A 16,062-nucleotide genomic window follows, 5' to 3' on the forward strand; every position below is an offset into this window, starting at 1 on the left:
AAATTGGATGCTTATCTTGCTGGGCTCCTATGACCCCACCTGACTTCCTGCCATTTGGGCGGGGGGCTGGACTCAATGCATCTTCCAAGGTCCCTTCCAGCCCTAATGTCTATGAAATCTATGAAACATAACATTAATATAATTTACACTTTTAAAGAAATTTAAATTTACAGAAGTCAAATTTAAAATCCAGAAAGAACACAGTAAGCTACAAATACAACATTAACACCTGCCCTACTGTAATCACTAGAACATCCTGCCCACTCTCTCTCAAGCCATCCTGTCCGAAAGACCCACGAAAAAAGAGCTCTGCAGCATGCCTGGAAAGCACGATTGCTGCTGCTGTCATGTATTTGTCTGATGAGAGCTCCCAGAGACTCACTGGACTGGAGCTCCACTGTGCCAGGCGCTACTCAAGCACACATGTGTAGCCCTTGTCCCAGAGCTGGCAACCTAAACAGACAAGACAGGAGGTGAAAAGGAAAGGGATCTGCCCAAAGTCACGGGGTGTTAGCGGCAGAGCTAGGAATAGAAACTGCTGGACCCTGGTGACTTTGGGCACTCTGAGATAATGACAACTTCCCTTGTTCATTATCCTGAGAACACTATTCCCTATCATTAAACTCCATTAGTCTCCTTTATCCCCATCACAACAAATTCTAGCTTCTCTCTTTTCTGGAGCACTACTTAACTCCTCCCTTTCGGCTGTTTATCTGACTTAGCATCTTCACATTGTCCATCTGCCTATTCCCTTATTCGCTGTAATTCTGCCAGCATCTATGCCCCATCTGCATGTTTCTCCCACAGCTCTGTGCCTTTCCCATGCTGTCCCTGCACATATAATGCACTCCCAGAAGTTCACAAACTCATCTCTCTCCTGCCTTAGAAAGCACACAAGAAGAGAGTCATCCCAAAGGCATTTGTCCTCATAAATTTTTCATACAGAACTCCTAAAAAAATTTGGTCCTATGTCCACTGCTTCTCCTTCTCCAAATCTACCCTCCTGGTACTAGTCAAGGTCAAAGTTGGGGTGATTTAGCTATCGCTAATGGCTCAGGCAGATGTAACAGACCGATCTCTGTGGAGGGTAGATCATGCCTAACTACGTCGTGTCCTTTTACGACCAGGTAACTAACCAGCTGGACAAGAGACGTGAGGTAGACATCATTTACTTAGACTTCACTAAGACCTTTGACTCTGTCTCTCATGAAATTCTCTCAGTTAAACTGGAGGGTACTGGCCTGGACCAACCTACGGTGAAGTGGGTAGATAACTGGCTAAGAGGCCGGTCCCAGAGACTTATGATCGATGGGATGGCCTCATCCTGGACGGCTGCCTCCAGTGGTGTCCCACAGGGATCGGTGCTTGGACGCATGATTTTTAACATATTTATTAATGGCTTGGATGAAGGGGTGGAATGATCTATGACCAAGTTTGCACATGATACCAAGCTGTGAGGAAATGCGGGCACACTAGAGGGTAGGGAATGAATCCAGGACAACCTTGACAGACTGGTCCTATGGGCTGATCTTCCAAGCATTAGATGAGACTTAACAGGGAAAAGTGCCGGGGTCCTTCAACTGGGTAGGAAGAACCTTCACCATAGCTAGAAGGTAGGTAGTAGCCCACTGGCTGGCACAGCACCCGAACGGGACCTCGGGGTCACAGTCGACTGGATGATGAACATGAGCCAACAGCGCTATGAGGGTGCCAGCAGGGCAAATAGAAGTCTGGCATGCATCAGTGGTGTGTTGCCAATAGATCCAAGGAGGTGTTTCTCCCTTTCTACTCAGTGTTGGTGAGGCATGGCTAGAGTACTGTGCCCAGTTTTGTGCACTGCACTTCAAGAAGGATGTGGGCAAGCTCAATAGGGTGCAGCAAAGGGCCACCTGCATGACTGGGGCCTGGAGAATAGGCCCTATGAGGAGAGACTCCAGGAACTAGGCTTGTTCAGTCTAAGAGGAGGCTGGGAAATGACTTGATAGCCACCTACAAGTATGTCAGGGGAGAGCAACTCTTCAGGAAGGCACCTCAAGGGAGGATGAGGACCAGTGGACACAAACTAACAGAGGGAAGATTTAGACTGGACATATGGAAGAACTTCTCTGTAAGGGCAACTAAAACCAGGAACACACTCTCGGCAGTGGTGGTGCGGCCTCCATCCTTAGAGGTGGTTAAGAGGAGGCTGGATAAACACCTCGTTGAGCTAATTTGAGCTCATTAACATCCTGCCTGTGGCACGGGACCAGAACTGATGATCTTACAAGTCCCTTCTGGTCCATTGATTCTAGGATTCTATCAGCTGCTGTGTACTCCCAAGCAGCACCCCTCCCTTTCCCTTTTAACTGTTTTAAATTCACCCTTGTCCTTATCCAGAGACTTCTGTATTCACTTAATTAATACATAATTACAATTCAAAATAACACATACATAATATATTCTATGCAGTATTATAAATACTTACCATGGCATTTTTATTCGGAACAATCAACTGCTAGGAGTTCCATTTGTTTGTTTGTTAATTTTTATTACCAGATAGCACAAACCATTCCTGTTTGTACTTTAATGATAAAATAATGCAAAATCCTATTTGTTTTAATTTAATTGTTCATAATCTTAATCTATGTTTATCAGTAAAAAATTCAGAAACTCAAAGTAATAAGGACATAAGTATGGAGTGATGTCGAAGATGTAGTTACTTATATAGCTGCAGTCAACAAAGTTAACTGGTGTACGATAATAAACATTTTCAGAAGTCTTATTGCACAGTTAATTTCTTCAATCTCAGTTGCATGCACCAATATCAGTATCTGTGGCGTCGTATGTTTAAAACAGTTACAATGTAATTTTATAATAGTACATGGGCACAAATTCAATACTACACTGTCAAAGCATCTTTAAAAGAACATACTTAGTACTTTGAAATGAGTTACATAGACTATACAAACATCTATAACAAAGTTCAAAAATATTCTCAAATGATATTTTCTATGCACTCTAATGTTCACAACTTTCTTTTAGCAGGTATTAATTTACTTAGGTTCCTCTGAAAAAAATAATCCCTACAAGATCAAGTCCTTGCTGTTTAAATTCATAGGTTTAAATAACTCTCTTGTGCCAACTTTACAACAGCCAGCTCAGAAAACAGCTCTAGCTTTTTTAAAAATATGATCAGTATTTTAAAAGTATCATAGGTGCCAGTATCTTACCTCAGGTGCCCCGGATATTTTGAGTTGCAACATCCCTTTTCTATCCTTGTCTTCACTGTTTGAATACTGAATGGTTTGCACTTGATTGAAATCTGCCAGGTGAGTAGGCTGCAGAAAAGTCCACAAAAATTGAGATGTTTATAAATGTTGCATCCTGCCTATAACTCTCCCTCACTCCTGATGCCACACATAGGAAAAGCATTTGATCCCTAAATCACACTGGACAAATCTGAATTCACATCTAGCTGAGATTTAGCTTTTCTCGTTCACAACCCTGGGCTTTTTCTTGTCCAGTTTCTCTGGACTTTTTACCCCATTGGGGTCGTGCTATTTGTGAAGAGGCACAGACTGAATTTAGGCAGTAAACATTGTGCCATATTTATCCGAAGAGGTCACTGCTGAGCAATAGCAGGCTCATGCCAGGTAAGCCATGGGACATGAACTCAGACCTCCCGCATTTTCATGAGATATGCACCACAACAATAGGTCACAGGGTTGTTTCCACTTTTCCAGCGACTCAAAGGGTAAAAAACCTTTTGAGTGCTCTTAGTGCTATGTTTTCACTTGAATAAATCACTTCCAAATCTTTCCTTTATTGCTGAATTAAGTTGATATAACTAACAGAGCACAACAGTCAAGGGGACAGATGTATTGCTGTTACGTGAATCTGTATGAATGTTATTCCTGTCATATTCTTGGGGGCAGAAGGGTCAAATAAGTCTATTTCAGGTTAAATGGATCCACTGACTATAAACAGAAAGTAAATGACGTAAGTACAAAAAGAACAAAATAAGGTGTATTTCAGAGGTCGGCAACCCCCCGCACATATGCCAAAGCAATTTTGCTTGCCATGCCGCATCTGACCTGGGCTGTGGGCAGCTGCCACTCTTTACAGAGCCCAGGAAGTTCCCAGCAGGCGGAGGGGAGGTTGTAAGCCCTACTGTGGGCAAGCTGAACTCCGTGGCAGGCAGCAGCCGCCCAGAGCCTGGGCTGGATGTGGCAGGCAGCTGCAAGCCTGGAAGTGACTGCACCAGGGTCCGGAGTCCCAGCCCGGCTCGTTGCTGCATGTGCCTTGGGGACCGCTGTGGGGAAGGAGCCAGGGCTGCACACCTGCAAAGCCTGGCATCCCTGTGGGGGCCAAGAGGGGCAGAGCAGAGGGGCTCACTACTGGCAGTGGCTGCATGCACGCCTCAGCACAGACAGCAGGGAAGGGACTGCGCTGCCACAACAAGGATCGGACCCCCTGTGGCTCCCTGCCGTCCACCCCTGCTACGCCAATGTCTTCTAGGTCCCAAGTTGCCGGGTTTTTGGCACTCAGCCCAAAAACATTGCTGATCCCTGGTGTACTTACTTCCTGCTGTTCAGATTTGTCAGCAATGGCTGCACTGTATGTGCTTAAAACTGACTCAAGGACATATTTATCCAACTAAATATTCTGCTGAAAAAAACAATTAGAATCATCTAAGTTTACCACATTTCTTGTTAAAAAAAAGCCGAACCAATGTGTTAGGTTTCTTAAGTGTGAGCTTCAACGGCTGACCAAAGCCAACAGCTCCACAGTTACGTTTGACACTAGCTCTTTATTTCATACCATTGTGCCTTCCTCTGGCCCACAGCATGAGTTAATGCCTGAGTAACAGCTTTTACTTTGAATTTCCTGCCTTTTCTTAGTTCAGCTCAAAGATTAGACTTTTCATTCATCTTTGTCTATAGCTTCATTCACAATAGCAGGCTATGGAGCGAGGCAGAGTTTAAAACGGTCACTGAGACACGAAAACAGAAACAGACTTACATTAGCGCCCTTGTCCGTAAGGTAACTGATTCCGTCTTCTGGGCCAATTGCCAGCTCTACTGAAATAATCCAGCTTGACTTTTTGTGACGAAGGGGGAGGGGATGGTAAAGTTTAAAGGGGAAGAGAAGAAATTATTTTGGACAAAGGATCTCCAGTGCATGTATTTCAAACTTCAGTGAACAATCTGAACACACCTTTAAACTCTTTAAACAAGACTAAATGATTAAGAAATTGCTATTTTTCCTTTCCATGGCTTTCAGAAGCTAAGCAGTAATATGTATGAAATAAAAGTGTTAAATGCCACACCAAACTCTGATACTACTGAAATAACCATTTCAAAAGGTCTGAATGTAATCAATATCCTCTTGTGGTTAATGAAACTTAAAAAGAGCACCCTTTTAATCAAAGTGTGAACTACCCACAGGCAATTAACTGCAGAGCTGAGTAATGCCAATTAGACCTACTGTTTCATTATGTGTTCCACTGACTGCAGAGCCCCTATACTTACACCCAAAGCACATTTGAAGCATTCCTTGTCAAATCTATACACAGGAGAGAGTATCTCAAAGAATTTCAGAATACTTTCTTCTCGATTGAGGTTGGCAAACTGTCGAAATGTTTGCTGGATCTGTTTACGTAGTGTTTTGGCCTGCGTAATAAAATATTTAAAGATCACTTAATATCTGTCCATCTAAAGTGGCACCAGTGATTATGACTATTAAATGAATCCATCACTTCACTATCTGTAGCAATTACCAAAATTACTAATGAAACATGAAAAAGGGTTCAGCCTAATATTAATAATGCTGAATTTTGTTTCTCAAATTTAGTTAAATAGCAAAACCCTTCTTTATTTCCTCATAGGCACTGTACATGTAAAACAAAGCTAAGAACAATTTAACTAAATTAAATATAGTACAAGATGGTATGATTAAGGTTTTCTGCATAAACTAATTGTTCTAGGTTCCTGGTCTACCTCTGCTTTCTAAATCTCTTACAAATATAAAAAGATTGCTATCAGGAACCTAAGCTTTGCATATACTATGAAACACTCCAATAAGTCTTCTCTCATAAGAATAAATCTAGCTGCAAACATACATTTACATATACGTATGTGTGTACATATGCTAGGCATCAGACTGGCCATTTGTTCATGTAATTTCCATATGCCTCTGAATTTGTATGTAGATTAGGTGTACATGGCTAATTTTGAAAATACTGTTCAGAATCTTTAGCTACTTTCATCTGGCAGTAGATATCTACCCTTCAATAGGATGGTTTGTCAAGGGATCCTGTTCTAGTCAGACACAAAAGTGAAGGTTTTTTTTCTTCATAGTAATATTAATAAGTGGGTGGGTGAGTTGTAATGATACTCATGTTTCGTTATGACTGAGAAGTTCTTCTGTGTATAAAGCTTTTAATTTCTAAAGAATACACCATTATTTACATACAATACAGTCATGTTAATTTCTTTCATTGCAACAAAACCCTCCTGTATCCTGAATTCAAGATGAAAACCAAAGCCTCTTGATTTTTTTCCAATCAGTCCAATAAGGAAGCCGAATACATTTGTTCCTATTAACTACACAAGGGTGTATAACTCCTTTCTGTCTTACAAACTCTGATCCAACACATGAATTATCCCATTGAAATCAAAACAAACGTGATAAAAGCTAGCATATCTTCCTCTAGTCATATGTCCTTAAGAGTCTGGATTCTTAAAGTCTCAGATGATATCAAAGTTTTTAGAAATAAATTAACTTAAATTATTTTACTAAATATTGCTATCCTAGAAACAAGCTGCAGTCTTCCCTCTAGTCCAGAAAGGTGAGAACTTTTGGAGCAGTCAAAGGAACCACGCTTTCGATTCTGGAACTAGAAGACTGTGCTCTGGAAAGCACATGTTCTAGTACAGTTCTCTGAAGCAGCTGTGACTTTATAAAAGTATTTATTCAGAGAACTATAAAGTTGGCTGAACAGCTGGCTATATAAAAAAAAGGAAATGCCTTGATTTTATGGCACTCTATGCCACAATAAAAAGCACAAACTCAAAAAGCAACATATTCAACATGCTCAAACAATTCCTTATCTTCAAACAATCCCTCCCTTCACACTCAAGCCAACCTCTGGCAACATGGGGAAATCATACAAGCAGACCTAATTCCAAAGCCAAGGAGGCCCTAATACAAATACCTGGCCTTCAGAATTAATTTGCAGGCTACTAGCACAAGTGCACAAGATTTTCCCCCACTTTTTATACAGGAAGAAGAGACAGTCTCTTAGCAAACTACCTGCTTTTCCAGCTGAGCAGGGAGCAGAACATGCCTCCTTCACAAATCCACATCTTACTGCAGGGAGCCTACAGGTTGACTGAGCAGTCTGGGGCAGCCAATCAAGGCTGCTTTGTATACTGCTGCCATCTGTCTCTTGGTAGACTGAGGGAGATGTATACATCACAGCTACATGCCTGCAAACCGTCTGCACTGAACGCTCTCTGGTATTCAAGGAGTCAGCATTTAGGAAAATTCTCTCAGATCATTTAAATGCATGTATGCAGCCTTAGATTAATTGTTCCCAGTAAGTGAAAGATTACATCTAAGTAAAATCAATTAAAACAACAATAAGCATTTCTGAAAATCTTACACCTCCCGTTCAGGTGTCTTTCTTCCATAAATTAAGCAAGTCCTAGGCATCTGAGCGAGAATTTTTGTACGCTGCATATGGGCGTTTTAATACCAACTGACTTAATGCCTTTCATAGTTGCTTATGCCATAGTGCCAGACTATCAAAAACATGCAAACATTTTTATTTTTCCCCAAACCAAAACCTGACTTGCAACTACAATAACTGGATGGAATGATAAAGAGCAGCTTCCTTTTATGAAAACTAATTTTATGTACCTCTTACACATCATTTACATCACCCAGGAACAGTTCAGGACACTGCACAGAAAAATAAACTTAATCTTTTATCTGTACGTACAGAGACATCCAACTCCCATTGTTTAAACTGGACTGTAAATTTGTTTTAAGTAGGTTTTTAAGATCATTTAAGGAATAGTTAAGAAATTCAGATAGAGAGAGAATATTCTAATAGCAAAAGGTGATCCAATGACATCAGTACACACAGACATTGATACACATATATAATACATATAGACAAACAGATGACCAACTTTGGACATTTGGCTTCTGGCCCAATCCAGTACCTGCTGAAGCCGGTGAGAATTCTTTACCTGACTTCAGCAGGCCCTGGATCACCCTTTCAGGAGAGAGCTATGTAGCCTCAGGACATGCCAGGAACTTTAATCTCTTTTGAGAAAGAGTTAAGTCACCAAAAATACAAGCACCGGGAGTCTATTAGAAGAAACCAACAAACTACATTTTCAATCATTTTTCTATTGTTTATAGGGTGCCATTTTTGCTATTGTTACAACAATGCTTTCCATCTAGCAGTACCCTTTACCAAATACTAAGTGGGTTATTATCATAACAGGGAATGGGAAACTTGCTGGATAAAGATCAAGACAGAATCAGCATATCTAGTTATTACCACCTGTGCTGCCACAACTATCCTGTGCGACTTTAGGCAAGTCACAACTTTTTTTTCTCTGCTTCTTCTCTTGTAAAATAGGCATAATTACATCCCTTGCAGGAAAGAAAGGGATGTTAAATTTAATTCAACTTCAACAAAATACTGGAAGATTCTATAGAAAGGAAACATATTAAATTTAAAACCCTAAATTTGAAGGGTCCTGGGCATCCCAATTATCTGAGAGTCAGAGGATGTTTTCATGGTGCCCAGGACAAGCTGGGCACCACAATGCCAACTCACACCTTCTTTTTATAATGGGAAACAGTATATGGCTCTTTCAGACTGGCAAATATGTAGAAACACGGTGGGATTTCAGAATGACAAATTCCTGCTTCAAAGCAGAATCATGTCCTTTGTCAGGGGGGTATGAAAGATAATAATTACTTCAATGAATCATAGAAAATTAGGGTTGGAAAGGACATCTAGTTCAAAGAAGGACAATCTCCAACTAGATCATTCCAGCCAGAACTTTGTCAACGAAAACAGAAATGATGCAACTTATTGCTAAAACTAAATCTTTCACAAAAAAATTAGAACCATGAGAAAGTCTGACAATAACTATTGCTTATATTGTGGTTGTATGTCTGGAAGATGCCTAAGAAATAATGTTGATGTACCCTTCAAAAACAAATTTAGTTAGACATCAGGTACATCTGAAGGATTATGTGTTCACATCTTCTTACAGGTTCTATCACCGGCACTCTTCAGTTTAGCCAGATGTGGCTTAAACGATAATTTTCTGATTTGCAGAGGAAGCTTGAAGGGGAATTGTGAAATGGCCTACAGATGATGCTTTATACAACATCCAAAACTGAGTACTCATTTTCTGTCAATGTAAGTATATTCTCTGAGGGCACCTGTAACTCAAGACTAAAGCAGTGTTTTTATTTTGTGAGGCCATATACAAAATACGTCTTTAATTGCTATACTATAATGGCACCTAACAGCAGTGACACTGCTACAGATCTTTCAGCATTTTTATTAAGAGCTGGTTTTGAGCTGTTATGATTATAATGGGGGAAACCTGGCATACATATTCCCTTGAAATTCAGAAAGAGGATCACAAAAATTAATTCAGTTTATCTGAGAATAGACTGGTTCATTTGGGGTGTTGGTGGGTTTTTTTGGACTTAATCCCAAGTGAGAAGCCAGCTTGCTGAGAACTATCTTCTCATAGGTGAAAATTACTGTATACAGGAACACAAGCCTGAAAGGGACCTCCTGGGTCATCAAGTTCAGTAGTTCCCCACACTGCAGGGAACTAGGTCATTTTAGCAGGGCACTGGGGGCACGAGCAGCCAAGAGGTTGCTTGCAGGTGGCGAAGGGGGCTAATGAAAGACTTGCTTGACCCAGGTGGAGGCTATACAAGCCCAGAGCTTGAACCCATCAGGCAGTCTCTCCCCAGCAGCCGTGAAGTGAGCACCTCCTAGCAGCAGAGCTCCTAAAGGGACTTGTATTTTATGTAAATGACTCCACAGGCCTGGGAACAGAGAGGCAAGTCACCTGGGCAGAGAAATATTAGGTTTTATACACACGTGGCCTTTGTTTTATGATAAACCTGGAGAGGGTTTGAGGTGAAGCATCTCAGCCCTCTGGCAGACTCTTTTATTTAAGTGGCACTGGTGGTTTAGCCTTGAGCCCTGCTGCGGCAGCTTAAGGCCTACTTAGAGAACTGGTAACCCATGGACTGAAAGCAGGGCCCAGTAAAGGGTCCTGGAGCCTGGGAAAAGGCTGAGACCCACATTAGGGTCCATATGCCCAGAGAGGGCTAAGCTGGACTAGATGGTCCCTGAGACCAGAAATGGGCTGAGAGCTAGATCAGGGTGTCCAGGAGCCCAGAGGAAGGGCTGCATCCACGACTGGGGTTCCAACAGTTCAGAAAGAGACTGTGGAAGGGACTAGGTGGTCCAAAGGCTCAAGGGGACCTGAGTGTTTAGATAGACGATATCACTGAGAGGGAACACCTGCGAGACTTGGGGCATTGTGTAGGGGAGGAACGGAGCCACACAATTTGCCCTTAAGGCTATCTGGCAGAGGTACGGGCAAGCCGAGAAGGCCTACTAACCTAGGGGGCAAGATTGTGACTAAGACGACCCAGGAGCCCAGTGGGGACTGACATAGGCTCAGGCTCACTCAGAGCCCATGGGTAGCCTCTCTTACACAACCTTCAATAAGAGTGAGGCACAGAGTGAGGGAGCGCTACTGTCGAGCCCAAGCCAGGCAAGGGCTGCATGGCCACCAGGGAGCATCACAGCCACCCCTGTGTGCATGAGCCTGCCGCAGTCATATAAGCCATATACAGGCAGTCCTCAGACTTACGACGCAATTGGTTCCTGAAAACTGTGTTTTAGGTTGACACACTGTAACTTGGGACCAATTTTCCCATAGGAACAGTGTTACAAACGGGGTATTGGTTCCTTTACAATGCTCAATACAGCTGTGTGCAGCTGATAAGTGGTGAAGGGAAGTGGCGTGGGGGGGCAGATCAACGCCCCGCCCCGTGGTGAGGGAGGGAGAAGTGGCACCTGCCGCTGCGTGCTGCTCTTCTGATGGCTTGACCAGTGGTTCATACTGCTGCTCCCAGGCTGCAGTGAATTTTCAGGTGGCTGCTGCAGCCCAACAGCCCCCACCCCAATTCTGGGCACCCCCCCATGCCCTCCCACTGCTCACCAGCTGGGCAGGGTGGACACAGGACGGAGCCACAGTACTGCCTTAGGACAAGTGGCATGCAGCAGCAGGAGCTGCCACCCTGTGCCCTCTGGACGAGCTGTGGCTTTGAGGGCATGGGGGGGGGGGATGTGCCCTGGGATTGGGGCAGGTGGCAGAGTGGGGCCACCTCAAAATTCGCCACAACGTGGGAGCAGCGGTGCGAACTGCGGATTGAGCCATCAGATGAGCAGTGTGGAATGGTGGGAGCCACCGCCCCACCCTGTCCGTGTGCCTGCCTGGCCCCAGCGGGGCAGCATTTGCCTCAGCCCCAGTCCCTCCCTTACCACAGGGGGCATTGATCTGGCCTCCCACAGCACTTCCCTTCTACCACTTACCAGCTGCACACAGCTGTAACAACTGTCGTAAAGATGACTCCCAGGTCAGAATGTCCAAACGGTGAGTCAATTTACAAACGTAGTAAATGACATTCGTCGCAATTCAAAGCCATACATTGAGGATTGTCTGTAATCCCTATGATAAACTGATGAAGCTCCATCTTACAAATATTGTAGTTTTTGCCCTCATACTCCTACTGGAACACTGTCCCAGAAATCACATCTCTGGTGATTAGAAACACTTCTAATTTATTTTGATTTCTACCCTAACTTCATTGATGGCCAGTTTCTATCCTTTTGTTCTTGTGCCAATACTGTCTTTGTTTTACTATTTCTTTATTGCTTCCTAGTGTTCCTTTCACAATATATGTAGTGAGAGCAATCACACTGCCTCTAGGCCTTCAATTTTGCTAAGCTAACCAAGGCAAGCTCTTTTTGAGCTTTTGATGACTTCTCAATCATGTGTTTTCCTCCTCCAAAATTCTCTAATCTTTTTTGGAAGGTGCTTTATAACAGAGTGTAACTTTGTGAGTAGACTCAGGCACTGTTCATGGGACTGCATGGAAAAAAATAACCTATTATTTTAATATTTACTCTGCAATGTCACATGTCACTTTTGTGAAGATCCCAGATGTCATCAGTTCCCCTATCTGTTGTTTATCCACATGGTATTACACACAACTGACGTGTGAGAAAAGTAGTAATTAGTATGTTTCTCACCAAGAAATAACTATACAACTTACCACTTACTACTATATAAGACAAAGAATTACCAGGCTTTAGGTATATAAAGTAGACTAATGGAATCCAAAATCATTCACATTTCCTTCAAGTATTCTGAAAAAGACACTGTTCATGGATTTATAATATAATACATGATTTAGCGGAACTATAATTACCTTTACAGAATCCAACAAACTCTTCGGAAAGAATCTCCTTAAGCCAACATCTTTCCTGAAACAAGCAACAAGAGACATATTGTTGATAACAAACTTTTGAGATTCCACAGCTATGTGCTTTTATTTATATTTTAGAAATTCATAAAACATAATAATGATTTTTCTTAATGAAGCTCACAATAATTTCAGAGCACAAAATCAGTGCGATTAAACTGCTTGCCTTAGCCACTTCACAGCAACTGTTGTACTTGTACCTTCTAAGTACAAAAAAGATACCAGTATAGGAAGTGGTATCTGGGGTGGACTGTTTATGGATTTAAACAGCGTCCTGTTCTGTCATGAAGAAATGATATGAAGAAACTAACATCTTTTATTATTTCAAGAAACACTAATAATATGCTTACTGCACACATAGTACATTGAGAAGAGAGTCAGAGGATAAATATAGGCAGTCTAAAAGCCTGAGGCTGAATTGACTCAATCTTTACAGGTTAATCTAAGCTGCGTAGATTGAACAGCTAAACCAGTGAACAGACACTGACTTTAGAGTCCAGAAATCTAGCCACATGCCTGCAGTGGCTCAGGCCAGAAGCCAGGGGGTGTGGCGAGAGCACACCTCCCTGCTTGAGCCAAATCTAGCTCACTCACCCTGCAAGAGGCAGTTTGCGGGGGGAGGTGCAAAACATCCTGGGATGCTGGGGGACTGTGAGTTAGCTTGAATCTGGAGGAGATCTGGGACAGAAGTTCAATAAACCAATGTAACCTAAATCAGTTAAGTCTGATACCAGGGTGGATTTGACTTTAATCAAATTGATTTCAATCAAGATTTAAATCACTGGTCAGGAAGCAATGATTTAATCACTGTTTTCTACAAAAAAAATGCATTCTTTGTTGTTTGATATAACCTTAATACATATTATTCACAACTCAGAGATAGATATAGGTTTCATTTTTAGAAGGTACACATTATATATTTTAAAGCACTGATTTATTTTGATTTTTTTTCATATTAATTTTGCAGCTACATCAGAAAACTGAACTATGATTTGGTCATTTTATTTACCAGAGCTAGCTGTGAAGTCATTGGGAGGTGAACTATCTCCAATTCACTAGATTAATCATAGATATTTGGGGTGTGGTTTTGCCATGCTGTATCAGGACAACATCAAATGAGCACTGCTGTTATGTTATTAGTTTAGGGCTTTACTGTCTTCTACATTTCTTCTCATCTTTGATTTCTTCTCTCTTCTATGGCCTGGCAAACCTGCTGCCATGATAAGTTTTTCCCTTCCACCATAACATTCCCTCACTAGATCTCAAATCAGTGGAGAGGGTATACTCACAAACTTACCCCCCCAGACTTCTGGAATATTCTGCTTAAAATGTTTCTCTTTTGTTTCTACTGTCCCTACCTTCTTGCATGCATCTCCAGACTCCTCCTCCTTGCCCAGATCTACTCCACCCCCAAAATCCTCTATTCATGTAACTTCTTGAAACTTTGCACTTTGAGAGAGAGGTAAGGGCTTGACTCTGTGTACACAAAGCTGCAGAGAGACAACAAGGCTGATGGGCAGGTAATCAAGTCTGTTATCCCAAATCTCCATATACTGCTGTTAACAGTCTCTCTGGAGACACAAATCCAGTTTTAGAACTGAAACCATGCATCACAGAAACATGTAATGAGATCGTATAGACTGAGCACTGAGTTCAGGTGGAGTGGTTTTCTTTAATCTTTACTTATCTATAGAAGAGCCTCTGGGAGCCCCATAAGATTGGGTCCCTAATATAGTCCATGGCCTGTTGTGACGTATTTATAAAACTTTTCCAAAAAGGTTACACGAATATATTGTCTCAAATAGTGTATAATTAGATGTTATAATTCCTATTCCATGATGATATCTTCTAGCTTTAATACATTTTAAATTAAAACGATCTTTATATAGGTTTAGTTTTTTAAAGCAGCTTAACAAAAATATTTAAAAAACACAATCAAATAAAAAAATCTAATTTAAAATTTTTTAAAATAATTTATTTTTATCCACCCAGTCTGATACTACATCCATCTAGGTTTATCTTAAACTGGTTTCAGCCATTTTAAAAACAGTTTATGTGCACTGAACTCCCATTGTGTTACAGATTTGAGCCGGTTTCTGATAACTTATACCAGTTTGTGTGTAATTTCTGTCCCTAGCTAGAAAAGTGGGGCTAGAAGGGACCACAGGTCATCTAGTTCAGGGGTGGGCAACCTCTAGCATGAGTGCCACAAGTGGTACAGGCAGCCTCTGTGTGGCACACAGTAATTTGGGGAGGAGATAAACGGCATAGTAGCAGATAGAGCAGATGATTAAGCAGAAGGTACAGGGCAGGAAGAAGAAAGCAGAACAGCAGACTAGGCAGGTGAAGGGGATTTAAGTAGGACTTGGGGAGAGTGAGGGGGATAATTTGTGGAATGCTTGCCAAAAAGGTTGCCCTCTATTGTTTTAATCCAACCCCCTGCTCACGGCAGGTATTTCTTGTGCCATGATAGTGGGCCTTGTTCCACCAGGAACCACAAGCCCTCTGCAATGGCTAGATGGAGACCACTAAGGTCACAACAACTAATTTCTTGGGACAACAAATGACAAAACAGGAACAGGAGTCAATGTGATAGGTTAATGTCTAGAGTGCCAAGGAAGGAAGCCAAGCAGAGAACTCTGGTAAGCATCCACTGTCCCTCAAAGGCATCTAAAGAGCCAATAGACATTGCCAGTGAAACTCTACTCAGAGACATGCACGGACAAGGGAAAGGAAGACAGACAGCCTCATCATTACCCAGGTCCCTCCAGTCAGAATCACCTTCTTGGCTTGGTAAGCATGGCCAGGAGGAAAATAACTAGAAGGTACCAGAATGTCATGGAAGCTTTGATGGGCTATGTTTGAATTATAAGGTTGCATCATCTAGGTATATACCATCCTAGACATATCTAACCTGCAGCAGGAAGGGCCCAGCCATGGGGAAGGGGAGATGGCCACTTTTCTCCCTACACCCAGCAGCCAGAAGGAGCCACTACCACCTGGGCTGTCTAGAAGTGGAGTCCAGCTACAGAGCTGCCCCAGCCACACTGCATGCCCACAGATGGTGGGATGCCCATGGGCTGGATGGCACCAGGGCCAGGTAGGACCAGGGTACCCACTGCAAGCTGGAAAGTATCTCTCTGCTTGCCAGATCCAGCCTGCGGGCCATATTTTGCCCTCCCTTGGGTTAAGCAGTGGGGAGATATGCTGGGCAACTCTGAGCTACTTCCTTGCTGCTGCTGCTCTGGGCTGCGATTCCCAGACTGTGGTCTGCAAGAGCCCTGAGTATATAGGCTGTGGAATGCATGAGGCACTTGTACATTAATAGTGTTGTCAATGAAAAATTTTATGCTAAGAGTGTATGGTTTCATAGATTTCACAAACATCAGGGCTGGAAGGGACCTCGGGAGATCATCGAGTCCAGCCCCCTGCCCAAAGGGCAGGAAGTCAGCTGGGGTCATAGGATCC

General features: G+C 42.5%; 1 protein-coding gene across 10 annotated transcripts in view; it reads right to left on the reverse strand.

The window, feature by feature from the left end:
- Positions 1-16,062, reverse strand: part of PTK2 (protein tyrosine kinase 2) — a 352,211-nt gene that overhangs the window by 121,791 nt on the left and 214,358 nt on the right. For all 10 annotated transcript variants that reach the window (XM_019553184.1, XM_019553237.1, XM_019553254.1 and 7 more), the window contains 4 exons: positions 12,541-12,595; positions 5,511-5,651; positions 5,002-5,079; positions 3,210-3,317 (listed from right to left, as the gene is read on the reverse strand). In XM_019553184.1, coding sequence (XP_019408729.1) covers positions 3,210-3,317; positions 5,002-5,079; positions 5,511-5,651; positions 12,541-12,595 — 382 coding nt within the window. The remainder of the gene's footprint in view (positions 1-3,209; positions 3,318-5,001; positions 5,080-5,510; positions 5,652-12,540; positions 12,596-16,062) is intronic.

Source organism: Crocodylus porosus, unplaced genomic scaffold (genome assembly GCF_001723895.1).
Source record: "Crocodylus porosus isolate Cpor-Errol unplaced genomic scaffold, CroPor_comp1, whole genome shotgun sequence".
NCBI classification, from domain to species: Eukaryota; Metazoa; Chordata; order Crocodylia; family Crocodylidae; genus Crocodylus; species Crocodylus porosus.